The 26,035-nt window shown below is 42.2% G+C and overlaps 1 protein-coding gene across 4 annotated transcripts in view; it reads left to right on the forward strand.

Moving 5' to 3' along the window:
- The window catches only part of WEE2 (WEE2 oocyte meiosis inhibiting kinase), a 40,284-nt gene that overhangs the window by 3,352 nt on the left and 10,897 nt on the right, over positions 1–26,035 (forward strand). For all 4 annotated transcript variants that reach the window (XM_060245685.1, XM_060245683.1, XM_060245684.1 and 1 more), the window contains exons 3-8: positions 5,978–6,177; positions 10,157–10,208; positions 12,916–13,088; positions 21,034–21,155; positions 22,817–22,963; positions 25,095–25,196. In XM_060245685.1, the coding sequence (XP_060101668.1) occupies positions 5,978–6,177; positions 10,157–10,208; positions 12,916–13,088; positions 21,034–21,155; positions 22,817–22,963; positions 25,095–25,196 (796 nt within the window). The remainder of the gene's footprint in view (positions 1–5,977; positions 6,178–10,156; positions 10,209–12,915; positions 13,089–21,033; positions 21,156–22,816; positions 22,964–25,094; positions 25,197–26,035) is intronic.

Below are 26,035 nucleotides of genomic sequence, written 5' to 3' on the forward strand. Positions count from 1 at the left end.
TGGACATTCCTTATTGAATATTATGGAGGGTTATCGAATTCATGGAGGGTTGCTGTATCCATAGATGCTTACTGTAAAAGCTAAGTGAACTCTCAGAGGAGTTTTGCTGCTATCCAGTACTGGAGAATGAAAAGGAGGAGGTGACTATTGACTTACTTTTGATCTGCCAAGGCATCTATGAACATATATGAACATATGAAGCTGCCTTCTACTGAATTAGACTCTCGGTCCGTCAAAGTCAGTATTGTCTAGTCAGACTGGCAGCGGCTCTCCAGTGTCTCAAGCTGAGGTTTTTCACGCCTATTTGCCTGGACCCTTTTTAGTTGGAATGCCAGGGATTGAACTTGGGACCTTCTGCTTTCCAAACAGATGCTCTACCACTGAGCCACTGTCCCTCCCCAATCTAGAGGGAGTTTGCTGTGTGTTTTAACGTTTGTTAGCTGCCCTGAGCCCAATAGGGGAGGACGGAGTATAAATATAAAATAAATTAAATTTAAAAGAAAGTAGTAGATTTCAGCCTGATCCAGAAAGTTGTGTACCTAATAAAGACATGTCCATGCACCAAAAGGGAAGGGAGAGCTGAATATATGGCCCACAATCCTAATCCTGAAGCATCTGGAGCTACTGAAGTTGGGAAACTCTTCAGACCTCCTCAAAGGGTTGCAAACAGTGTTGGAACCAATGTGCCCTCTAAGCTGTGGAGTCTTGTAGGCAAAAATTCGACCTTGTGAGCTACTGGCATTAAAGTTGTGAGCAAGCGATTTGGCTAAATTAATTCACTCTGGAACCATCCTTCTTGAGCTAAGATAAAATGCGTGAGATGGAGGCTAAAAAACGTTGAGCTAGCTCACACTAACTCAGTTTAGAGGGAACACTGGTTGTAACTATGATTTTATATCACTGCTCAAGGGGTAATCTTCATCTAGAAAATGGCTTTTCTAGCATTGCTGAGAAGGCCTCCATTTGACTCTGACAGAGCCAAGAGAATTTGCTTAACTTTGCTGTATGTACAGTCAGATATATATTTTATTCTCAAAAAAGGACTCAGTGTTGTAGGAGCATCTTTACTTCAAAGAAACTTCTGTCACTTCCTAGGCTGTGCTTGGATGTGAAATCTCTGCAGGCTATAAAGACACCATCTTGAGTGATTCTCTAATAGTGATTTGTTCTCTTAAAATTTGGAATAGAGCAATTTAGCGATTCCCTTCATCTTTCTGCTCGTGAAGATGGGTGTCTGAGGATTCTATTAGCATGTGTTGCTCCATATTTTGCGCTGCTTCCAAAAATATCATACGGTGATGGCAACATTACTTTTAAAAGACTTCTTACGGCTTAAATTAAAAGCACAAGAATGGCTCTTCTGGGTTGGACTAGTACACCATCTGATCTAGCACAGTGGTGAGCTCAATGTCCCAGTAAGGTTTGAGGGCATAGAGACCAAAGGTCTCCTCCAGTAACTGTTCCTCAGTACTAATATTCAGAAGCTTGCTGCTTCTGAACATGGAAGCTCCATTTAATCATCATGGCCACTGGCCAGGGATAGACTTATCCAGTTATCTTTTAAAACCAGTGGCAATGAATTCTACAGGTTACTTAATTAATTGAATGAAAGAGTTCTTCCTTTTGTCTATCCAGAGCCTTCTGCTTATCGGTTTCATTGGGCGCCCCCACGTTTTAATATTATGGGAGATAAAAGCTTTATCTCTGCTTCCAATCAGTTTCACTAACACAAATTCTTGATAAGAAGTCTTAACAAGATGACTGACTACTACTAACCACTACTATCAACCAAGCATTGTGCATGGTGCTTTACAGCGTGTAGGAAGAGTCTGTGCCCCAAGAAAGTTACAATCTGATTCTGTTATGCCTAATTTCAGAAGGAGGTGGAGATAGGCTGTTATGAACAGGGCCGGTGCTAGACTTTCTGGCGCCCTAGGCAAATATCCACTAATCCTGTTCCACACCCCCCCCCCATTATTAAAAAATATAGAGAAATTGAAGAGCACCAAACTTGAAATTTTTTCACATTTTTAATTTACTGATTTTTAATTTTAATTTTTTTTTTTAAAATGTGATATTATAAAAAAAAATGTGAGAATAAGTGCTTGCCGGCCATGTCAGGAAGGAGGGTGGCAGGATAGGATGAGGCCAAGTCACACATCAGGGAAGAGGGGGGTGGCTTGGCTTTGTTGAGGGCAGCTTGGTGATGGGAGAGGACAAGGTGACAGTGGTCAGGAGCCAGAGTCATGCGTCAGGGAGGGGGCGCCCAGTGGTGCCCCCTAGGCCAAGTGGCGCCCTAGCCAACTGCCTACTTTGCCTACTTCCACGCACCGGCCTTGGTTATGAATGATCCTAGGCCTAGTGAGGCCTACAGGTTCCAGAGAAGCCTGTATCAGAGTAGCTACGGTGCCTACATTTCCCAGGATCTTTTCTTTCCCTCTGATTGGGTGAGCTGCAGTTTTGGAGGGAAAACTTACCTAGTGGAGACCAGAGGCGTGGGACCTGGGTGAATAGCATAAAAAGGTTAGTTAGAGAAGGTGAAGTGTTCTCTCTGGAGTAGGGTTGCCAAGTCCAATTTAAGAAATATCTGGGGACTTTGGGGGTGGAGCCAGGAGACTTTGGGGGTGGAGCCAGGAGCAAGGAAGTGACATCACTTCCAAGTCAAAGGTAAAGTGATGTCACTTCCTGAGCTTCACTCCTCTATATCACTTCCAGCACACTGCATCAAACCCCACCTCTAAAACCCTTCACGGGGGTTTAGGAATCCTAATTTCTACATCACTTAAATTGAATGTGTCCATCTAAAAAATTCAAACCCATGGGCAATGGCTATCCTCCTACACTTCAAAATGGGGTCTCTTCTAATACTAAATGTATATATCCCTCCCCAGCAAAAATGATCAGATATAGCAAGGTGCTGTAATTAATCTGAATTTTTTATTGAAGAACTTTTATTAGATACTCCAGCACACCTGATTCTAAAGGGGGGGGGGAGAGACTTTAGTGCTAGACTCAATTCAAATGATAAGATTCTAATTGACAAATTTGGATGAAAGCTTGCTAAATAATGTCACTTAATTCAAAACAGATATGGGCTTCCCCCTTAAACAGTGGAAGCCATTCCCAACCTAGTAAGACTTAGTTACTGCTGTCTTCTCAGGTCAAACACAATTACAAGGCTAAGTAGCTCTATCATACCTCTGGTAATTCTGTGGTCAGGTATTTCTCAGTTGCATTCCCTTTGCCACAAAAAAGAATTTGTAGCTCTTTATGCTTCAGGAACTTGGCAATTTGGAAGCTTAAGATAATTCACACCAGAGAAAATTCTTATATGCACACTAGAGCATATTATGTCCTCCTCTATGTCTAGCAATTGGGAGTGGAGGTTTGCATATATCACCCCTACCAAAAATCCTAATAAGCAGCTCTGGTTACCATCATGTAATAGAATAGCTCTAGGGTTGCCAAGACCTGTCACTGACCAGAGGCAGGAGTAGGGTTGCCAGCTCCAGGTTGGGGTATTCCTGGAGACTTGGAGGTGGAGCCTGGGGAGGACACAGAACTCAGGGGATTACAATGCTCCCAAAGGCCACCCTCCAAAGCATCCATTTTCTCCAGTAGAAATTGACTTTGTAATCTGGAGATATGCCATAATTCCAGGAAATACTTTCAAGTATCAGTTATTCGTCTTTCCATTTAGTGGGATTAGAAAAGAACACAATATCAAAGCAATATCTGCAGTACTGCATTTAGAACACCTGAGACTCAGAAGCAATGTTCCCTCTAAGCTGTGGGGTCATGTGAGCAAAAAATCTACTTTGTGAGCTACTGGCATTGAAGTCATGAGCTCCTGCATAAATTAGTTTCATGTGGGGCCATTTTTCCTGAGCTAAGACAAAAATGTGTGAGCTGGAGACTAAAAACTGAACTAGCTCACACTAACTCAGCTTAGAGGAAACATTGCTCAAAAATATGTTTAAATGTCATCTAGAACCAACATATTCATAATGCAATAAACTATATTGCTTCTTTTTCACAAAAAATACAATTCCTGTCAAACTATCTGATCTTTACCTGGAAAATCCCTCCCCCCAGTTGTTATAGGATTGGTTTGTTTGGTGTGTTTGTTGTGATAAAAAAAAACCCTGCTATATCTTAAGGGGGGGGGAGGAGAGCAAGATAATTAACTCAGCTAAACAATGCTAGCAAATAAAAATAGGTTAGTTTAACACCCATTTTCTCAAGTGAAAATGACTTCTGTAATCTGGAAATGAGTTGAATAAGTATGCTTGCACATGAAAAAATATACCTTGAATTAAACGTTGTTGGTCTTAAAGGTGCCACTGGGTTCAAAGTTTTAGCAAGGTTTTAAAAATTAAGACAAATTTCTTCAGAATGTTCCAGACACCCGGGCCAGCATATACTAAAGTTAAGCTGAACATGGGGTAGCCAAAGGCAATAAAAGCAGAGGAGGCAATAAATCAGATAAGACAATGAAAAAATAAACAGTCTCCACAAGAACACAAGGCTGGGACTGCGCTTAGCCCAGCCCGGCTGAAAAGCACATAAAACGAAAACTTAAGCACTCTAAACCAATACCTTAAATCATTGTAGAAAGCACCTTAGTAGCAGAGCAAAACAGCGTCAGAAGATTACTCCTTGCCTGTACACCCACCCACTGCAATTCCTGTTCTGGAAGAGAGGCTTTTCGTCTTAAAAGCAAAGCAACCCCAAAAGTTCTCAATAAGTATTCTGCTGCAAAGTTCTGCAGAAGTTGCTGCTGACAGGTTGAGGGCAAGGCAGTTTATCAGTTCATGCATCATTCAAAATCTCATCAAGAACACCTCATGCCTTTCTGTTCTGTAGTGAAGGCACAGGGCAGGTTTGTGTGAGGAGAAAATGTTTGCTAGATCTCCCCTCTCTCGGTGCCTGGAAGGAATGTTTATTTACACACCAACCACCGTTTGAGCAATGAGATCTACAAATCGCGCAGGCTCTACAAATCTTCCTTACTAACAGGACAGGACAGACACACACCCCCCTCCCTTCCCTTCTTTTTAGGCTCTTTCTTAGCATGCCTGGGTGATGACTGGACTCCAGTGCCGAGCCTTCGGTGGGTGCAGGGAATCAGGCAGGCTCTCTCCAGGAGAGTGGCATGAAATTGGAGCCGTTCCCCTCCCCCCCTCCCGCTTCTGGACTTTTGAAGAGCGGGGGAGGAGGCTATAAATTCTGGAGTCCCCCGCCAGGGCGGGGGGGTTGGGAAGCCTACTCTGGAGAGGCTGAGCTGTGAAGAGGCTGCAGGTAGGAGAATTCACTCATCCAAAGAGTGGTGAGTAGACTTGTCAGCCTCCAGGTGGGGCCTGGAGATCTCCTGCTTTTACAACTGGTCTCCAGCTGGCAGAGATGAGTTCCCCTGGAGAAAATGGCTGCTTTGAAGGTTGTATTAACCTGCTGTGCTGACCCACATGAAATTGATCGGTAGTAGGAGATTTGGAATGGGCAAGATGAATCCATGTCTCATTATTTTCTGGTGCTCATTATCCCACTATAGTGGTTGTCAACTCAGCAGTCAGGATGAATTAGAAGAATGTATGGAGGATAATTCTTGCCAATAGTTGTTTGGCTATAATACTTAAATGAGATCTTCCTATTCAAAAGCAGAGGATTGGGGTAAAAGTGGTTGATTACCAATGCCCCAACATTTGCAAAGTTATCAAACTATTGGAATATGATTGTGAGTTGTTTAGGCCTTGGGTCTTGGCATGATCCAGCAAAACAAGGTCTTTAGCCTTGTAATGTGTTCTGCATTTGGAATATTGCTAAAAGTTTGCTTAATGAGGTCTATAAAGTGTTCCCAACAACAAACTTGCACAATGATAAACATTACCACTGTCATTAAGGTCTTTGCAAGCAGAGCACTTGTGTAAGCCAGCTGGTCTGTAGCCTTCTCCCCTGACTCTGTTTGTTTTTAATATAGAGTCTCTTATCCAAGACGGCTTTCCCTTCACCGGTGGGGAAATTCCCTGCCAAAGGGATGAGAAACTTGCGGTTCACTTCTTGTGCTGAGCCAGAGGAACCTATCCCTGCCTCATTGGTTAATATCAACCCGTTTACACCAGAATCCTATCGGCAGATGGTTTTCCATCCCAGCAGCAAGAGGAAAGCCAGAGGGGAGCTGTAAGTGCTTTGTTAAAATGGTTTTTAAAATTATTCCTGCTGTAGGATTTTGTTAAGATAGTAGACTTTCATAATCTAGTGGCTTTTGAACATTTGTATTCTGGGGAACCCTGGAACTTCACAGCAGTCTCGCTGACCTTAGTGAGAAGGTCAGTGATACGGGACCTGTACTCTTGAGAGCAGCTGGATACTGCTACTTATCTTCCTTTGCAATTCTTGCTGCTGTACATATATTGTAAGGTTCTGTCTCATGCAGTGACATGGTTGCCAGCTCCAGGGAATTCCTGGAGATGTGGAGTCAGACATGGAAGGGGTGTGGTTTGGGAATGAACTCAGCCAGAAATAATGCCATATAGCTCTCTCCCCAAAGCACTGATTTTTTCCTGGGAAACTGACCTCTATAGTCTGGAGGTCAGTTGTAATTCTGGGTGATCTTCAGGCCTCACCTGGAGGTTGGCAACTCTATGTGGAGATGATGGAACACTAAAAGGTGTAGGCCTGATTCAAACCCCATATGAATTGAATACAAGTCCTAAAACATACCTAGGAATTGTTTACAGTGAATGAAAGTCCTGGCGGATGATGTTTAGGAGTTTTCGGCAGCCAAGTCTGTGTGGAATCATTCCCAGAAAGTAGAAATTCACTGTTGTACTAACCGGAAGCATTCCTTTTGTCTTCTCTTTAATAGAAAAGAGGCACTTAGAAGATGTAGAATTAAATAAAAGCTACATTTAAACTTCTCTATGCATCATTTATAGTTATTGGACCCAGCCAAGGATGCCCTCTCTCTTGTACCTTTTCCCCTATTCCACAGGAGAAGGGTGGGTTTTGTTTCTGTTCCTTAGTTTTTCATAATAGCAATAACTTTCCTTCTAAAACCTTTAACTGCAGGCGTTGTAGCCTAAAGATATTGCAGAGGGCAAGAAATTGAATACTTAAAGAAGTGGTACCCCTCCAAGTGCGTTTGGGGGAACCCAAGAGTTTCCATGCAAAAAAAGAATCCTTTTACTCTATTCATTGCAGGGATAAAGGCAAAGGCATATATATCTGCAATAGGGGGGATGGAGACTTTTTTTTAAAGGAGAGATGGAATCTCAAAATATTTGATGATACATATGTCTGGACCCCCACTGGGGCCCAGACTACCCCGAGGTTCTGGATTCCACCCCCCAGAGTTGGGATCTTAGAGTCTTTGCCCACCCAATGCAAAAGGCTGCTAACTTCCCCAGCAGCCCACCTGGCATGCCTTCATGCTAACCCCAGGGATCAGGGCAGCATCGCACCTGTGCTGTTGAGGAAGAGTGGCTACCTGGAGGGAGTCAGGGAGGGAGGAAGGGTTGAAAAGGGAGGGGAAGAGTCAAAGCCAGGGAGGAAGGAACCACAAGAAGTGAAGGAGTAACGTAAGGGAAGGAATGACACCCCAGAAGGAAAGAGAGAAATTGGTTTGTTTAGTCCCTGAAGGTCTACACTCCAGATCCATGGTACAGTTGGTGAAGGAACTGGGTGATACCTCCCTTTCTGGCTGCAGTCTGAGGTTTCAACCCATTCCTCCAGACAGGACCCCCTTACGTCCTGGAGCCCACCCCACCTCCCATCGGCCCTCCCTGTCCCCTGAATCTGGACAACATTTTTATATTGAAGTAACAAATTCAGTTGCTAGTTTTAAAAAGCCCTGACCTGGATAGCCCAGGCTAGCCTAATCTCATCAGATCTTGAAAGGCTAAGCAGGGTCAATCCTAGTTAGTACTTGGATTGGAGACCACCAAGGAATACCAGAGTCATGACACAGAGGCAGGCAATGGCAATCCACTTCTGAATGTCTCTTGCCTTGAAAACCCTCTGGGGTCACCATAAGCAGGGGAGCAACTTGAAAGCTAATAATTTTAAAAAACAAAATTTAGCTAATTGTAAGAAATGTAACCTTTTTATTGTTAATAGGATACTACAACTAAGAAAGTTCTAGATTATTTTTAAAGAGAATTCAAATACTGTAATGTATTACTATCTGCTCTTAAATTTGAAATTATTAAATGGTTAAGACTAGGTTTTTCAGGATGGTTTAAATTTAGTACAAGAATTCATCTATCTGTAAATGATGTAGCCTTTTTAGCACTAATAGGATATCTATTCTTTTAAAGAGAGAAATCACATCAAAAAAGGATGTTTTAATATATGCTCACACGAATGATGTATTTTTACTAAAAGTTGTTTTACTGGATTTTACTAGTTGTATGTAGCTATTCGTCAAATATGAAAATTATTGATGAATCCATACCTTCTTCTTCCCTTTTTCCTTCTTTTCCTTTTGTACTTCCCCTCTATCTTTTGGAAAAAAAATAATTATTATAATTAGTAGTAATAATAACAATAACAACAACAACTATAATAATACCTAAATGCTCCAGTGACCTGAGATGGGGAGATTGCCACCACTGGGGCAAGGAAACTGTGTGGAAACCCTGTTGCTGATGCACTGTATCAGCAGTGACAGCAGTGATGTACTTTTGGCCACTGGAACAGTGTCTGTACTGTGACTTCTGAAAATAAAAGCACTATCCCTTCCTACTGAGTGTATTCCTGGGTAATTCATGGCAACAGCAAGGTCTGTCAGGCGTAGCTGTCCCTATGAATTGACTCCAGGTTCTAGAGAATGATCCAGAATTCTCTGCAACCCTGTAGGATTCCTTAATAGAGACGTGTATGCAAAAAGAGGCATCTGGTTGAAAGTCTGAACATCAGTGCAGTGGTGTTAAGTAGCAATCTGAAGGCCTGAAAGGAAAAGAAAGGGGGGTCGTGTTTTTTCTGAGCACATCTTTAACTGTTAACATGTTTTTTCCCCAAGTAAACACAAATTTCCTTTCACAGAGATCAAACCAACTGCTTAATTTGGTTTTTTGCTGTCAAGTCACAGCCAAATTATGGCAGCCACCCAGGGTTTTCAAGGCAAGAGATGAACAGAGGCAGTTTGCCATTGCCTGTCTCTGTGGAGCAACCCTTATTTGCTTCTTTATTTATATCCTATTTTCTCCCTGATAAGGGGCTTAAAATTGCCTTGTCACATTGTTCCTTCCTCCTCCTCCTCTACTTAATCTGCATCACAACTACCCTGAGAGGGTCAGTTGGGCTCAGAGATTGTGAGGGGCTCAAGGTCACTGGCAGGCTTCCACGGTGGAGTGAGGGAATTCAAGCTTAGTCACCCCTCATCTTGGTCTGATGCTCTGATCACTATACCCAGGCTTTGGATTCAGCAGGAGCTCATAGGAGCATAGCTCCTGAACCTTTCTGACAGTTCCACCTCCTCCTTCCCACCTTGTCCATTGAATAGCAGGTGCAGCTGCATAACAATCTCTGGATGAACTCCACCACCTATTTTTCCACAAAATGACCCCTGAGTATATCAAACCAGCCCTGGTAGTCTCCCTTCCAAGTACTAATCAGGGTCAGCCCTGCTTGGCTTCCAAGACCTGATGAAATTGGACTAGCCTGGGCTATGCAGGTCAGGGTAGCTGTTTATTTTTTTAAAGCACCAGTGTCTATGCTGAAGTGCAGTTGGGAAGCTATTTTTCCAGTGACCGGCCTTTCTGCATCCACAGGAGAAAAGAGGTGCTGTATACATCAGTCACATAGGTCTGTTTGAGTCAGTAAAAGCCCCGTTCCATGCCAATGTAGGAGTTTTTAGATTTCATGTGTTAAAATGCTGCATTACAGCTTTCCTAAAGGAAGAAGTTGAGAGTTGATTTGAGAAGAATAATGTCTCTAAATTGGAATGTGGCTTTCAAGACTCAGGGTGGCAGTCTCTGTGGTCTTGGAATGGATTTTCTTGTGTTTTGCATGCTCTTGGATGTACAAGCATCTGTATAAATACTTCATAAGGCATGAGTGCTTCCTGAAGTTGCTGTTTAAAAATTTAAATGGTGAAACTGAAGTCTGGGGACTGGGCTAAGATGTGATTTTAGGTGATTAAATTTATTGCTTTTAGGGAGGATCTCGGCCAAAGAGGAAGCCAAGTGGAGCAGGGGGTGCCGGCCAAGGTAAGAGTATTGAAGGCAGGAGAAAATGTGCAAAACCAGAATGCAGTGCCAGGTGAGGCCTCTCAGTTTACCAGTGACTTCTCAGAAATATGGAGCCCTTTCTGTTTAGGGGCTTTATATACATATTCAACATAGAGCAGCTGCTTTTGGTCCCCCCCTTGGGGGAAAAGGTCTCCCTTTGGGGAGAAAGGCGAGGTATAAATGAAGTATGGTAAATCAATAAATTTGACACCCTTATTGGGCAGGCCAGTATGGTTTAGTTAAAATACTTATGTCCTGCCTTGTCTCCTCAGACTCAAAGCAGCTAACAAAACAGCAAAAACTGCAAGGACTCAAAAAGCATCAACATCTGGCAACAAGTTAACATCAATACACAATTAAAACCAATACCTACAGTTTACTTTCCAGCATACGCCTTAGGAACAAAACGGTCTTAGGCACTTCCCTGAATGTGGCAAGTGAAGGTGCCCCCTCTTCCCCATTCAGGTAGGTCATTCCAGCGGAATGAACCTATCACAGATAATAAAGCCTGTGACCGAACTGTTGCTAAACTGAGAATCCTAAGTGGTTGCCTGGTGGAGCCTCTCAGATGAGTGTAACTTGTGCCAGAGAGTATAGCAGGGAGATGCGATTCAAGAGGTGTGTTCAAATGTTCCCTTACAGCAGGAGGACCCATGAAGGTCTCACAGGGTTATCAACCTCCAGGTGAGGCCTGGAGATCTCATAGAATTATAACCGATCTCCAAATGACTGAATTCCTTTTCCCTGAAGGAAATGGCTGACTTGGAGAGTGGACTCCATGGCATTATACTCTGCTGAGGCCCCTCCAGAGGTTTCACCTCCAAGGATTTCCCAGGATGGAACTGGCAACCCAGCCTGAGTCAGGCCAGGGCTTTTTTTGAGCAGGAATACACAGTTCCGGCTGGCTTGGTGTCAGGGAGTGTGGCTTAATATGCAAATGAGTTCCTGCTGGGCTTTTTCTACAAAAACCTCTCCAGAACCTTCAGTGAAAGTCTTTCACATCATTTACTGCCTGGGCCTTTTAGCTGAAGACTCCATGGACTTGAACAGCTCTGGAGTATGGATTCTATGGCATCATACCCCTCTCAAGTCCCTTGCATCCTCAAGCCTCACCTCTCTAGACTCCCCCCCCCCCCGGTCTTCAGGTATTTTCCAGCCTGGAGGTGGCAGCTTTACTGAGTGCACTGCAAGCAAATTCAGGGCCAATTTCCCCCATTTCCACCCTTTTCAGTTGCTTTAAGTAAAGAAGTTGGGATATTCAATCCAATTTCTTATATGGGTCAACCAGAAACTATCCAGAATTCTACTGCAGTAAGCAGACAGTTTTCTGATAGTGTTGTTCAAGGTCATGCTGAGAGCTGATTGGCCTGCTCTGGAGAAGCATGTGCTAAGTTCCTTGCAGACGGTACCACCTCAGACTGCCAGTAAAGGACCATATGTTTGAATGTTTCCTGCAATTTTTGTAACTTGTGGTAAGTGAAGGAAGAGAGTTTGAGCAAGATGAATATGAAACCGGGACAGAATACGCCTCCTGAACCTGCTAGGCTTTCAAATAAAGGATTTTTAATGTGGTAGGGGGACTAATCAGACAGACACATCCCAGCCACTATTTTGGCATGGTACAATCCTAGATGGGCATATACAATTTAGTATTTTGTTCATTACTAAATGCTATTCTTTGCTGCAGTTGACTGTATTTAGTTATAGAAGATCAAATAAGGGAAAAAAGGCTCTAACTCTAAAGACAAAGCTCCCTTAAAAGATTTTGTGGGGGAGAAAGTGAAGGACTTTACTGAGCATTAGGCATATATCCTCTGCTGTCTCTTAGTGTATTCTGGAAGATGATTTTGCCTCCTCATGAATCTGAGCATGATCAGTAGTGCTTATGAAATGGGTTTTTAGCCTTCAGTAGTGACTTTTAAGGAAACGAAACGGCATCTCCCTCTTCTGGTGGGAAACAACACTGATACTGACACGTGACTTGCCTTGGGTACCACATTTATGTGAGAACTAGCTAGTAGCTGCAGTTAAAGGGGCATGAGAGAGGCCATGACAGGTATTAGCACCAGTGTAGATTGCATACAACTACATGTTACCAAACCACCTTTCTGTCCCTCATGGAAATGAATATAACTGAGTTGGTAAGGGTGCCGAGTGTGCATCTTCAGTTTGGATTGTGCTGTAAGCATCTGAAATGGCATGTCAAACCAGACAAGATTTGGGATCATATCTTGAGAGCATTTTGCTGTTCTTGAATAACAGCTATTCCCCTATTTTCTAGGCCTCAGATTTCCCCTGCACACAGTTGCTATTGGTTATTTTGTAGGAAAACCTATTGACTGCCTTTAAGTTTGTCCCCAAGTAGCAGTTACTGTGGCCTGATTTGAATTCTAGAAAATGGTGCAGGGATTAATCCCATCCTCCTATTACAATGTGGGCCTGATCTGAATCCGATGGGGAAGCAAGGAAAGATACCCCAAGCAGATACTCTGAAATTGGGCCACAGCTCTTCCCCTAAAAACAAAGCTGATGTAGCTTTTGTTTGTGTTTCTGTCAAAATAAGAAGTCTGGCTACAAAGGACCTTGTATTCAGGGTTTGTCATGTGAGGCCTCTCCAAGTTCTTCTCATTCCTTAGTTCACAATCTGTTCTCTAGCGTGTGTGGGTTTTTCTCACCTGCCCTCTAGAAGTTTCTCTTGCGTGACAACAACATGGTGTCCCGCTACAAGAAGGAGTTCCTGGAGCTGGAAAAAATTGGAGTGGGGGAGTTTGGCTCCGTATACAAGTGCATCAAAAGGCTGGATGGCTGCGTCTATGCTATCAAGCGCTCAAAGAGACCTCTTGCTGGATCATCAGATGAGTAAGTGAACAGTCTGGGAAGAAATTGCACCTCTATATGATGATAAAGATTTTGTGCTGGTGGAAGAGGTAGCTCTTTGGGATAGATTCTAGGGACCAGGAATGCACCCAAGGCTTTTTCAGACCCATGCAGAAGTTCAGAGTTATTATCTGGGCCTTACGGTGTAGGAGAGGGCGGTTAACTTTTCTAATTTCTACTGTTCCACATTGCTTAGAATTTGACCCTAATCTAGCTCGTTATCTATCAGTTTAGTGTATTTTTGTCCCATTTTTCCTCCAAGGAGCCCAAATGGTTCTCCAGTGTCACCCAGCAGCATTAATGTCAGAGTGCCATTTGAACTTGGATCTCCCATCACCTAGTCCATCACTCTAAACACTACGTCAACTATATGTAGATGAAGGTTATGTTGAAGTTGATGCTGGGAATTATAATGTGAAAAAACCCCGGGAGTATGTGTAAGCCATCATTGCAACACAGTATCATTGCACTGCCTTCTCCCACATGTTCCTGCCCAGGAATTAAGACCACATGGAGGGGCCCTCCTGGCTTTCCTATTGTTTGGTAGTTACACAAGAGAGGGCCTTTTCAGTGGCAGCCCCACGATTATGAAACAACTTCCCCAGGGATGTCTGCTTTAAAACTTTAGGAGGCAGTTAAAGGCAGTTTTATTTAGGACTACATCTGGTTAAGTTTATTAGCAGTCCTGAGTTTTACTTTTAAGTGTTTATGTTCATCTGTCTTGTGCAATCCCACATTGGGACTATGCAGTGCAGGCCAGCCACAGACATTTTCTTTCTAGCTTAAAAACTTCAAAAAGGGGATTCCTCTGCTGCTTTTGGAGTTGACATATGCATGGGATTCCCCACCCAATGTGTCCTGTACTCTGACAGCAGGCACCCCTTTCCCTCAGTTCCATTTTTGCTGCCACAAGGATAGGAAGCTGTCTAGTGTGCTCTGCTCATGTTTATCATCACAGACCAAATAGATTCCTCTTTCTCCTTTGAATTGTTTTTCACTCCTTTAGAGTCTCTCTGGTGGGAGGCAGTCCCAATTGTAGACAGGCTTTCCCTGCCAATTGTGCTTGTGGTCTCTCATTATGGTGTCCAAGGCACTGTTTAAGAAATGGTCCAAATGTGGAATGAAAATGACATACAGTGACAAGCATGAGCTCTGCCTCTTGTGCTTAGGAAAGGTCCACAATATTGGAGCTTGCCCAGTTTGCCAGCTCTTTATCCCAAAGGCTCAGTTGGGTAGGGCCTCTAAACTGAAAGCTATACTGTGGGGAAAAAAAATTGTCCTCCTCGACTCCACCCAGAACAATTCCGAGTTTGAGTCCAATTGTCTTGGGTCCACTTCCTCCAGCCCTGGCTATTGAAACCCATTCTCGGCCCCCATCAGTCCATTCAGTTCCTGCAGATCAACTATCAAGATGGCTCTGATCCCTCCAAAGGCAGCTGCTTCAGTTGCCCCCAAGGCAGAATTTAGGTGCCCATGTTTGTCCTCACCAGAACCTTCAGTTAAGACCTGATTACATTCAGAACCTCCTCCTTTTCAGCTTTGTCCATTTTATCCGGCATAAGTTTAGAAGGAAGAGCTCTGGCTTAAACGGAATAACGATTTTCAACATTTTTTGAAGCATTTCATGAACTCTCGTCCAGAATTCTTTGACTCTTTTACAAGACCACCAAACGTGAAAAAATGTTCCCAAATTATTCTTGCATTTCCAATATTTGTTTGATAGTCCCGGGAACATTTCTGCTAATTTTGCTGGGGTCATATTCTTCCCATATATCATTTTGTAGATATTTTCTTTAAAAGCTGTTGATTTGGTAATTTTTATAATTTATAATCTGAGACCACTGTTCCAGATTAATTGTACGACCTACATTCCCAGCCCATTTAATCATTACAGCTTTAACTTCCTTATCCTGCATTTCCAATTTGAGGAGATAACTATATAATTTACTAATCTGTTTTGCCTCAGTTTTTAAGAAAGGCTTATCAAACTTACATTCTTTCAAATAGAACCCTATTTCTTTGTCTTTATTGTATCTAGACTTTATTTGGGTCATTCTCCACCAATCTAGGATGATATTCTGGTCTGCCAATTGAGTACTTGTTTTTAAAATTCCATCTTTGTCCAATAACATTTCATATTTTAAATTAATCTCGTGTATTGATAAGTGAGGCTACGTGGACGCCTCTAGTGGGGTGACCCAGTTCGGAGTCTTATTGTATAGAGATCTCATTTTTCCCCATATTGTAATTAATGACTTTCTTATTAGGTGATTCTTAAAATACTTGTGGCCATCTATTTTGTACCATAGAAATGCGTGCCAGCCAATTCTTAAATCATGACCTTCAATCGTGAGTATCCTCTTATTTTCTAGCTCTACCCATTCTTTTAGCCAAACAAGTATATTTGCTTGATAATAAATTTCCCAATTGGGTAATGATAGTCCCCCTTTATCTCTAGAATCCTGCATAAGTTTGCGATTTATTCTTGCTTTCTTTCCTTGCCAAATAAAGTTACTAGTTAGTTTATTCAGAGAATGAAAAAAAGCCTTATTTAGCTGTATTGGAATGGCTTGAAATAAAAACATTATTTTAGGTCAAATAGACGTTTTCAGGACTGCAATTCTACCAAAAAATAATTGAAGAGTGCCCCATTTACTCATGTCTTGCTCTATTTCTTTCATTAACTTTGAATAGTCATCCTCATAAATTGTACTACACCTGTTTGTAAAATATATCCCTAAATATTTTTCTTTTTTAACTACTTGAAAGTTGGATATTCGTTCATTTTTTGAAATATTTTTGACCAAGATTGTTGTCTTTTCAAAATTAACTCTCATCCCTGCCACCCTGCCAAATTTCTGCAATTCCTCTTTTAGAATAGAAATAGACTTCATAGGGTCCTCTAAAATAAATACTTGGTTATCTGTGAAAGCTTGCAACTTGTATTCCTCTCCCTTTATTCTTAGGCTAATAATATCTTTATTATTCCGGATTGCCATGTTTAATACCTCCAGATAAAGAATGAATAACGAAGGAGACGATGGGCAGCCCTGTCTAGTTCCTTTCCAGAGATCAATATTGTCTGTAAATGTGCCATTTACAATTATCTTGGCCTTCTGATTGGAATATATAGCCTCCATTATTACTACAGATTTTTCTCTAAACTTCATCTGCTTGACCAACTCCAAAAGAAACTGCCAATCAACGTTGTCAAACACTTTCTCAGCATCTAGAAAGACTAGGGCCATCTTGACTTCACTATGCTGTTCGTAATATTCAGGTACATTCATGACCATTCTAATGTTATTTCTTAACTGTCTCTTTGGCAAGAAACCACTCTGATCCTGATGTATGATCTGAACCAAAATTCTCTTTAATCTTGTTGATAGTATTGTTGCAAAAACCTTATAGTTGGTGTTCAGTAATGAAATTGGATGATAATTTTTGACTTCCTTTGGATCCACGTCCGGATTGGGTACTAGGGTTATGTTTGCTTCCTTCCATGTCTCAGGTATTTTAGCTTTGGCCCCTATGTACTCCGTCAATCTTTTAAAGGGCAATAGTCTTCAAATGTAGTATAAAATTCCAATGGGATACCATCAAGACCGGGTGATTTCCCTTTCTTCATGGTAGATATGGCTTCTTTAATCTCCTGCATCGTTATCGGGTTATTTAGCATCTTTCTCTGGTCTTCACTTATAGTCAGGAGATTTCGAGCCCATAGATACTCGGTCTGATCATTCACCTGCATTTCCCCATATAATTTCTTATAAAAAATCTTTAATCAGTTCAGCCATCTCACCTTTTTTAAATTTCTCTTCACCCTTCTTATCTCTGAAGGAGAATATTTGGTTTTTTGCTTTCTCTTTCCTTAATTTATATGCTAGCCATCGGCCAGGTTTATTTGATTGTTCAAAATGACTTTGCCTTACATATTTAATCTTTCTTGCCATCTCATCTAAATATAGGAGATTCATCTGATGCTGAAGAAGCTTTATCTCCTTTTTCAAGGTCTTAATGTTGGGATTCTTCTTAAGAGTATCTTCTTTGGTTTTAAGCTTTGCAAATAATTCATCATAGCTTTTCCTCTTAAGTTTCTTCTGCCATGAATTGAATTTAATCGTCAGACCCCTAAAATATGCTTTACTTGCGTCCCAAATAATATTTGGAGGGGACTCATCTAGTGTATTAACTTTAAAAAAGAAGCTCATTTCTTACAAGTCTAAACAGTTCTTCAGCAGATAAAAGTAAAAAAAAGTCAGAGCAGTCTCAACACGGAACTAGCTGCTTTAGCTTAACCATGTTAAAAACACAGACTAGTTTGTTAGTTTAACACTATCCTCATTAACATAGACACAAAAAAAATCATATCTTTAACCTTAAGCTAATAGAAAAATACAACATAGTATTTTGTCTATCTCAATATAAACAGTTTCTCCTGGGAGACCTACTAAAGAAAATCTGCCAGTTTACATAACAGCTGTGCTGTCTGCCTTTTAACAATCAATCCAACTCTTATATCCCTATTGGGCTAGAAAAAACAACTTCTTATAACCCAAAAATAAAAATCACATGCCTGTTCTTATTGCGAGTTCCATACGCAACTACCCACCAAGATAAGAACATTTCAAGAAACCCTTCTTACTAAAAAGAACTCTATCTCCTGATTTGTAACTAATATGTACCTTCTCTCTCTTAATATGGTCTGTGACCAATATCTTTGTCCTTGACGGATTAGAAAAAGAGCACAATAATTTATCTATCTTATTATAGACAATTTTTTTTCAAACAAACGTATTAAAAGATCTAATTAACAAAATAATTACAATATCTACCTTCTTAACAGTTATAACAAACATAAAAAGCTAATATCATTATCTGTTAAAGACAAGTTCACCAATTTATCAAGTAATATGCTATCTGCCTTCTTAAAAGTTAATCTAAGTTAACTATTTTACATAAAATTTTTTTCAAATACTTTAGTTCTTTAACTTTTATATCCTATTATTTTAAACAAGACAACTTATTGTAGCCCCCCCCCAAAAAAGGAAAAAGAAATCTCACTTAGCCTTCTAATATCACATATCAGATTTTCTTACAAAGTTCATATCCAACTATCCACTGAGAAAAACCTAATTCAGGAGGCTCTTCTTTCTGAAAAATTTCCACATCATGATTTTCTGGTTAAAATGCATCTTTACTGCTTAATGCAGTCATCCTTTTCGAAGAAAGTGGGGAAAATTCCACAGCCTTTGTCCCTCTTGACCTAGCTTGAATCAGTCTCCATTTCTGGTCTTCTTTTTTAGTTACACCATAGAGTTCCATTTTGATTTTCTTTTGTTCATTTCCCAACAGGTCGCTCTCCCATTTCAATTCCACAGACGTCACCGGATTCTCTTTTGACACTCTGCTCGTGTAGATTTGAGATTTCACTAGCTTTCAGCACAAAAGCTCCAATTTGCTTCTTAACCAACTCTTTCAATAAACCAAGATCTTGCCTCAGAGACTTCAAACTGCTTAAAATATCTTTTTTGTGAAAAATTCGCTTAGCAAAGCCATTTTTCTCTGTCAGCAAACTCTATCCATTAATCCAGGTTGAAAAGTAGCTCAGAGTCCCAGATAGCCCATCCTTCCCAGTCTCCTCCAACTGGAGTTTTAAATGTTAGCGTATGAATTTCAAATCAGACGGCAAGGAGAAATCCCTCTATCTCATTTTGTTCAGACTGTATTGCAGCTGAATAATAGTCTCTTTAACAAATATCCAATTAAGATCTGGGTCGATTTAAGTATCCATATTCAGATTAATTCAAATTGTTTCCAGTACTTAGAGATGTTCTTTAGTTTTTCATGGCCTCATTCACAGGGAAATTAGAGGTATCGACCTCTTTCCCTTCCTTTGAACTGCCAGTTTAATGAAATGTAAAAACGACCCATTAGCCATTGGCAATTGAAAACTGACTTACTTGCATTGTAGAGCTGTCATGCTTGAGACAGAGAAGTGATAGATCAAAAGCAGAGAAGAAAAGTGTTCACCTCTTGCTGCTGTAATGACAATCATGACGGGGAGAGCTTCAGGGCATACAGAAAGAACAGAAGCAACTGCCGTTGCGCCCCTGTCTTGCTGTAAAAGCCCCATGCCAAAAAGAGACCCCTTCAGGGCCTCTTTGGGGGTGTCACATCCGTGGCACCCCTCCCACTGCCTGATTCAGGGGGGCCGCAAGCAGGAGAGCTTGCGGACCTGACTGAGAGCAAGGCGACGTAGCCTGGAAATCTAATCCTCCTTTTGAACCTATATCCTCCTGTTCCTTGGCATTGCTCTCAAGGGAGGTGGTGTTTTTAGTGGCTATTACCTCAGCCAGAAGGGTCAGTGAGCTGGCAGCACTAAGAGTAGGTTTGCCTATTCTTCAGTAGGTGGGTTGTTTTACATCTGAGTCTAGACTTCCTGCCCAAAGTAGTTTCCAGATTCCACCTGAAATGCAAGAAGTAGGCCTACCACTATTTTTCTTAACTCCAAGCTCAGAGATGAAGCAGGCCCTAAATGTCCCTTGATGCTAGGAGGGCCTTCCTTTACTATTTAGACAGAACCAAACCATTTTGTAAGGACAAAGCATAATTTATTTGTTATTGGGGTCCCAAGAAGGGAAAAGCTGCCTCAGTCCAGTCTGTGTCTAGATGGATGGTGAAGGCAATACATTCCTGCTATGGGGCATCTGAGGAGAAGTGTCCTCTTGATGTGAAAGTGCATTCCACCTGGATGCAGAGATCGTCAGCCACATTTCATCCATGAGTTCCCCTTCTGGACATCTGCAGGGCAGCTACCTGTTCAACAGAGGAGACATTCACGAAATAAAGCACTATTAGACCTTCAGGCAAGAAAGGAGGCTGATGTCAGCAAGGCTATTCTACAAGTGCTGTTCCAGTGAAAGACTTGCCCCACCTTCTCTGGTGAGTAGCTCCCTAATGGTTCCAGTATGGAGCTGCACAAGAAGACAGGTGATGAAAACAGAGTTGCAGTTACCTGTAACTGTTCTTCATCGATGTCTTCTATGCAGACGCACATTCCCTCCCTCCAGGCCCAGCACGTGGGGTTCTGCTGCCCAAGGCAGAACCCCCAACGCGCACCCACCCCCAGTTCATTTTTTGCGCGCATGCGACCTGATGATGTCACCCAGAGGTAGCTCCCTAATGGAGTTCCCAGAGGTGATGTCATCACTCTGGCACTTAGCGCATCCCCTCCGCAGCGCTTGCTGAGTTTAGCAAGCCCTGCGGACAAGGAGAGCTGTTTTTTCTTGACTTTAAGAGGTCGGCAAGCGCTGTGCACGGGAAGCGAGGCTCGGGGACGGTGCAAGCGGGAAGGGGGCACCCGCCCCCCATTCCTGCTGGGAGCTGGCGCCCTAGGCATATGCCTAGTTTGCTTACTCCCACCCACTGGGCCTGCCTCCCTCCTGCCCCACTATGAGTTCTCTCACAGAATCATGGAAGGGGGCTTGCATTGGCTTGGCGAGAACTGAAGGAAGGTGGTGTCCACCGTTGGAGCACGTGATGCATTGGGTGGGGAATCCATGCATGCACTGGCTCCAAAAGGGACAGGGTGCCCTTGCTGGGTTTTTTAAAGCTAGAAAGAAAATGTCCATGGTCAGTCAGCACAGGCACAGCCCCAATGTGTGTCTGTAAAGATGACATTGATGAACAACAGTTACAGGTAAGTGCAAAAAAAATGTGTTACATGTTTTATCTTTACTGTGAGCTGCCTTGAGTTCTGTAAGAAAGAAAAGTGACTAATAAATGGTTTAAGTAAAATACTGCCCTTCCCTTTGGGTCTCAAAGCTGGCTTCTCCATATCTCCTGCTTGAGGATCTAGAACCAAAATGGCATGTTCCTTAATATCGTAATTACAACAGCTGGCTTCTTCTTTGTCGGTTTTCAGGCAAATGGCTTTGCGGGAAGTTTATGCCCATGCAGTGCTTGGTCATCACCCCCATGTGGTACGCTACTATTCTGCTTGGGCAGAAGATGATCATATGATCATTCAGAATGAACACTGCAATGGTGAGAAGTTGGTCCCGAAGAGCTTTCCTGCTCGGTGTTAAGTCTACGCAATGTTTGTGATTCCTTCGTGTGCATTTGTTGCCTGCCAGGAGCGTTACATTCCTAAAGACCAGGTTTACTCATCATTCTGTTGCTTCCTACTCATCTAAATCTCTGAACTGCCATAATTAATGGGAAGCAAAATAGGAATAAGGTTGAGGTCCTGGCCGCATCTGAATGTCTACACTTTAGGCCAGTTTCGTAGGTTCTCACGAGATATTTGGAGTTTGTGCCATATCTACATGGAGTTCTTTTGCATGGGCATTCAAGTTTTCCCAGAGGTTTTACGCATCAATTTTCTTCTCATTGGAGGTTCTTTTTTTAGCCCCCCTGAATTTACAAGGTGATCTGAGCATTGGCCAGTAACTGAGCCACCCAGTAGTGGTGCCATATCTTTGGAACATCTTCCACAGAAATGTTAACGTGTAGGCACCAGGGGAAGACTACCTTCTCTTGCTCTTGGTTTGAATTCTGTTCAGAAACCCAGTTTTGCTCTATTTGCTGACTCTGATACCCTTCCAGTGTACTATTCCGGGCTGCTGTTGGATCACTTTAATGTTCAAGTGGTTAGAACACAAATAATTATGGAAAACCAGAGTGCTGATATTTTAAATAAAATAAAATGACTTGTACCCCATATAGCAGCTCATACTTCCCTACACAAGTGAGTTTACAGAGGAAATTTTAACAAAATGGTCTGGAGTCCATAATGTAAACATATGTTGAGTAGCAAGCACTCTGGACCACTTTCTTCCCTTCAGTAGGTGCTTTCTTAGCAGATGTATTTATTTTTCTTTATGTTATATATAGTCCACTTTTCTCACTTGGACTCAAGGTGCATTACACAGAGTAAGTCAATAGAATGAATGGATGGGACATTCAGCAAACAATGCAATAGGATTAGGGTTGTGGAGCAACCAGAAGTCTAAAAACAGAACTGAAGCAAAGCATTAGTATTAACATAACATGTTAAAGGATGCAAATTTCCATAGTAGGATCCTAGTTTCAACAAGCTATATGCAGTAGTACAGTCCACAGCAATGTTCCCTCTAAGCTGAGTTAGTGTGAGCTAGCTCACCGTTTTTTAAGCCTCCAAGTCACAAATTTTTGTCTTACTTCAGGAAGAGTGGCCCCAGAGCAAACTAATTTATGCAGTAGCGCACAATTTTAATGCCAGTAGCTCACAATTTTGATGTAGTAGCTCACGAAGTAGAATTTTTGCTCACAAGACTCCACAGCTTGGAGGGAGTATTGGCCCACAGTCCCTAATATTTTTTTCTAAGTAACTTTGTGAATCATTTAGTACAGCCCAAGTCTATTGCCTGTGTAGAAAACCCCTCTTGAATAATTCAGCTTTACTCAGAGTGCAGACTTTTGTGTTTTATGTTTGGGGAAAATGGGGGAAATGACAAAGGGAGAAACTTAACCCAGCCCACTTTATTCAGATGGAGACTTGCCTGCCTGCTGAAGTGAGGGAGAAGAACATTTGGGGTGCTTCTTCATGGGGCTCCCAGCATTGTGTATAGCAGCTATTAAGGAGGACCATCTAATGGGAGGAAGAAAGGAAGGGGCTGAAAAAGTATGCTTTTTCTATGTGCGCTGGTCTTTTTTCCCGCCCCCAGGTGGGAGCCTTCAGGATGTGCTTTTGGAAAAGGCAAAGACTGCAGATTACCTCAAAGAACCAGAGCTGAAGGAGATCTTGCTGCAGGTGTCCATGGGCCTGAAATATATTCATGCCTCTGGCCTGGTTCACTTGGACATCAAACCTAGTAAGCATACTCGTTAGTGCCCACACTCTGGTCTACACACTATTCAGTAGTACTCCATGCATGCACTGGCTGCTTGGACAGATACACAACTGTGTTACTGTACTGCTGTGAGAAAGGCAAGTTGTACAAACTTAAATCATGGAGTTTTTTCCCATAGGGCAATGCTGTGCTTCTGGTATAGAGCTCTGAAGACCTCCAATTGAATGTGCATTGAAGATGCATTAACTAAGCACTAAACAGAATTGGAATAGTGTCTCTCCTTTATCCTGGTTCTCCCGTCCTCTGGGGAACTGACAAACATATAAGGTTCTCCTCTGTTTTATCCTCAGAGGTCTTGTGAAGAGGCCGGGTTGAAGGGAGACTGATAGATTCAAGCATGCCCAGCAGGGCTTTTTTGGGGGGGCAGGAACTCCTTTGCATTTTAGGTCACACACCCTTGATGTAGCCAATCCTCCAAGAGCTTACAGTAGGCTCTGTATTAAGAGCCCTGTAAGCTCTTGGAGGATTGGCTACATCAGGGGTGTGTGCCCTAATATGCAAAGGAGTTCCTGCTACAAAAAAAGCCCTGATGCCCAGTGAATTTCATGTTTGAACTAGGATTTGAACCTGGGTCTTCTCAGTCCAGCATTCTAACAGCTACTCTGCTAAGCTGCAGAATTGTTGATTTAAATAGGAAATGACTCATTAGACAGCACTCAAAACTGTATTTGCTTTTCTTGTTGAGGCTGAAGACTGATTTAAACCTTGTTTTAAAAATGCAGTATACAGTGTAAGGCATACAATAACCAGTAATACTAGATTACAGAATTAGAAAGTTACGTTGTAAAGACAAAGTGATGATACAAGATATATTTCATTCAAATTCTATATAGAAGGTACTTTTGTTGCTTTCAGCTTTTCACCTTTTTAATTCATTCAAGGAGTTTCCACAATGGAGAGAAAGCTGAATTCTCACATTTAGGCCCTGTTCACACAAAGTGTTGAGTCCCTTGTTAAACTGACCCGGTTCTGTTCCGAATATCTTTGTTCCGAATATTATTGATCAGACTGCCATACTGCAATTCGAATCACTCCGTGACGAAACCGTCTTCTGCTGTCCACACGATGGCACCATGCAGTTCTTTTTTTTCTCCACTATTATGCACATGTGCATAGGTTAAAACATGTAGTTATGCGGTTATGTGCATGTCGCTAAGTAGTAAAAAAAAAAAAATATGGCGACCGTAAACCAGATGTCTGAGGCTGCTTTTGCTCCGGGACAGCCTTCAGACATCCGGAAGTTGGTCGAGAACTATCCAGACGGAGAAACTACAAGGTGAAACCGGAGAACTCAAAAAACACCGCAAAGGAGCAGGTAACGAAATACTCCGGTTCCGAGAAGGATTTGCTGGGGGGGGGGGGGCTACCACGAGTTAATACCAGGAGGCAGATGTTGCTGCCTGATCAGCCACTTTTAATCCGGTATGAAACAGCAGCAACAACTGATTATACTGTGTGTCTGAACAGGGCCATATACTATTAAGAGTCGAGTGGCACCATACAAGCCAACAAAAATTCCAGGGTATGATCCTTTGAAATTTAAAAGCTCCCTTTTTCAGTTTTGACACTCGAAAACTTATACCCCAGAATTCTTGTTGGTCATTAAGGTGCTACAGGACTTGAATCTTGCTCTTCTGCTGGACACTAACACTGCTGCCCACCTGAAATGATCTCATATATACATAACTGATAGTATCTCAAACTTAGTTGAATCTTGAATCTAAATGTCTCAGCTTAAGACTTATGCAGAAGGCTGCATGAAGATGTCAAGATGAATTGGAGCTTAATCTAATTGGGAAGTTGAAGCAGGCTTTGTGTATAGGGAGGAGCATGCAAATACGGACACAAGATGTTTAGTTAGTTTGTTGAGACACCTGCGTCTTCAGCCATAAAATCATCCTGTGCTCCAGCCAAAATCCACTTTCACCAGCATGTGTATGGAATGGAGATATGAAGGAATTCTCCTGCACAGGGTGGCAGTTCCAGTGTCAGCAAAGAACACGTTTATGTGTGCAGACTGCAAGCTGCATTACTGGTGTTGGCTGTAATGTGTCAGCATAGATATTGCAACATTATTTCTCATTCATCGCAGGCAATATTTTTATATGTCACAAGCTGGTTGGACCTGCTGGTGAGGAAGACAGTGATAGTGAAGATGATGGATTTGCCTCTTCTAACGTGGTGTATAAAATTGGTGTGTATACTCAAGTTTTTCCTGTGACTCTGAATTGCTTAGTGTAAACTTCTCAAGAGCTTGTTTCTGCAAAATGGCCCTTGAAGAGGGTATAATGATCTCCTCTTCTTTCTCCATCTCATCTCCCCACAAAAAAAGAAAGCTGCACACACAAAACTGGGATGCTCCAAGTAAACTTCTCTGCACATGGCACCCAATAATAGATGGTCATTAGCTGTGAGGGAAGGCTCGGAGTGACATTCTTGTATTCAGATGAGGAAGGCTGATCAAGAAGCATATATTGGGGGGAGTGTTTCTAGGACTTTGCTCAGAACAAATTGTTGCATGCAAAATCCCTTGAATGCAGGGAGTCTTTTACCTTATGCGGTTCTTCTGCATGTACTGAGCACACTCATGCAGGTGCAGAATCTTGCTTCCATGCATGGCTGTTGAATTGGGGCTGGTGTTCTAGGAGGCCAGGTGAAAATTTAATGCAAAGGGGCTGAATAATCTGTTCTAGCCTCTAGCCTACAGTGAAGGCAGGTGACCCATATGGTCTGAATAGAATGAGTAAGTGCTGCTGTGAATAGTCTCTGTGGTTCTTATGTGAGGTTCAGAGCAGTTGTGGAGCACTGGATCATCTTGTTGAACACCATTCTTGTTCTCCGGTGGCCTGGTCAGTGGGTTGGTCCGACTACTGGGTATAGGCTCCTCCTCCTCATCACAGGGTCGGGTCCTCCAATTGATTCGGAGGGGGGGTGGCCTATATCTCCCAGATCTCTCCAGTTCGTTCCAGCCCTGCATGAAGCAGAATGGCTTTCTTCCAAGCGCTCTTAAGAAAGCACGGGGATCTGGATGAA

The sequence above is a fragment of the Heteronotia binoei genome, chromosome 8, assembly GCF_032191835.1.
Source record: "Heteronotia binoei isolate CCM8104 ecotype False Entrance Well chromosome 8, APGP_CSIRO_Hbin_v1, whole genome shotgun sequence".
Taxonomy (NCBI): Eukaryota; Metazoa; Chordata; class Lepidosauria; order Squamata; family Gekkonidae; genus Heteronotia; species Heteronotia binoei.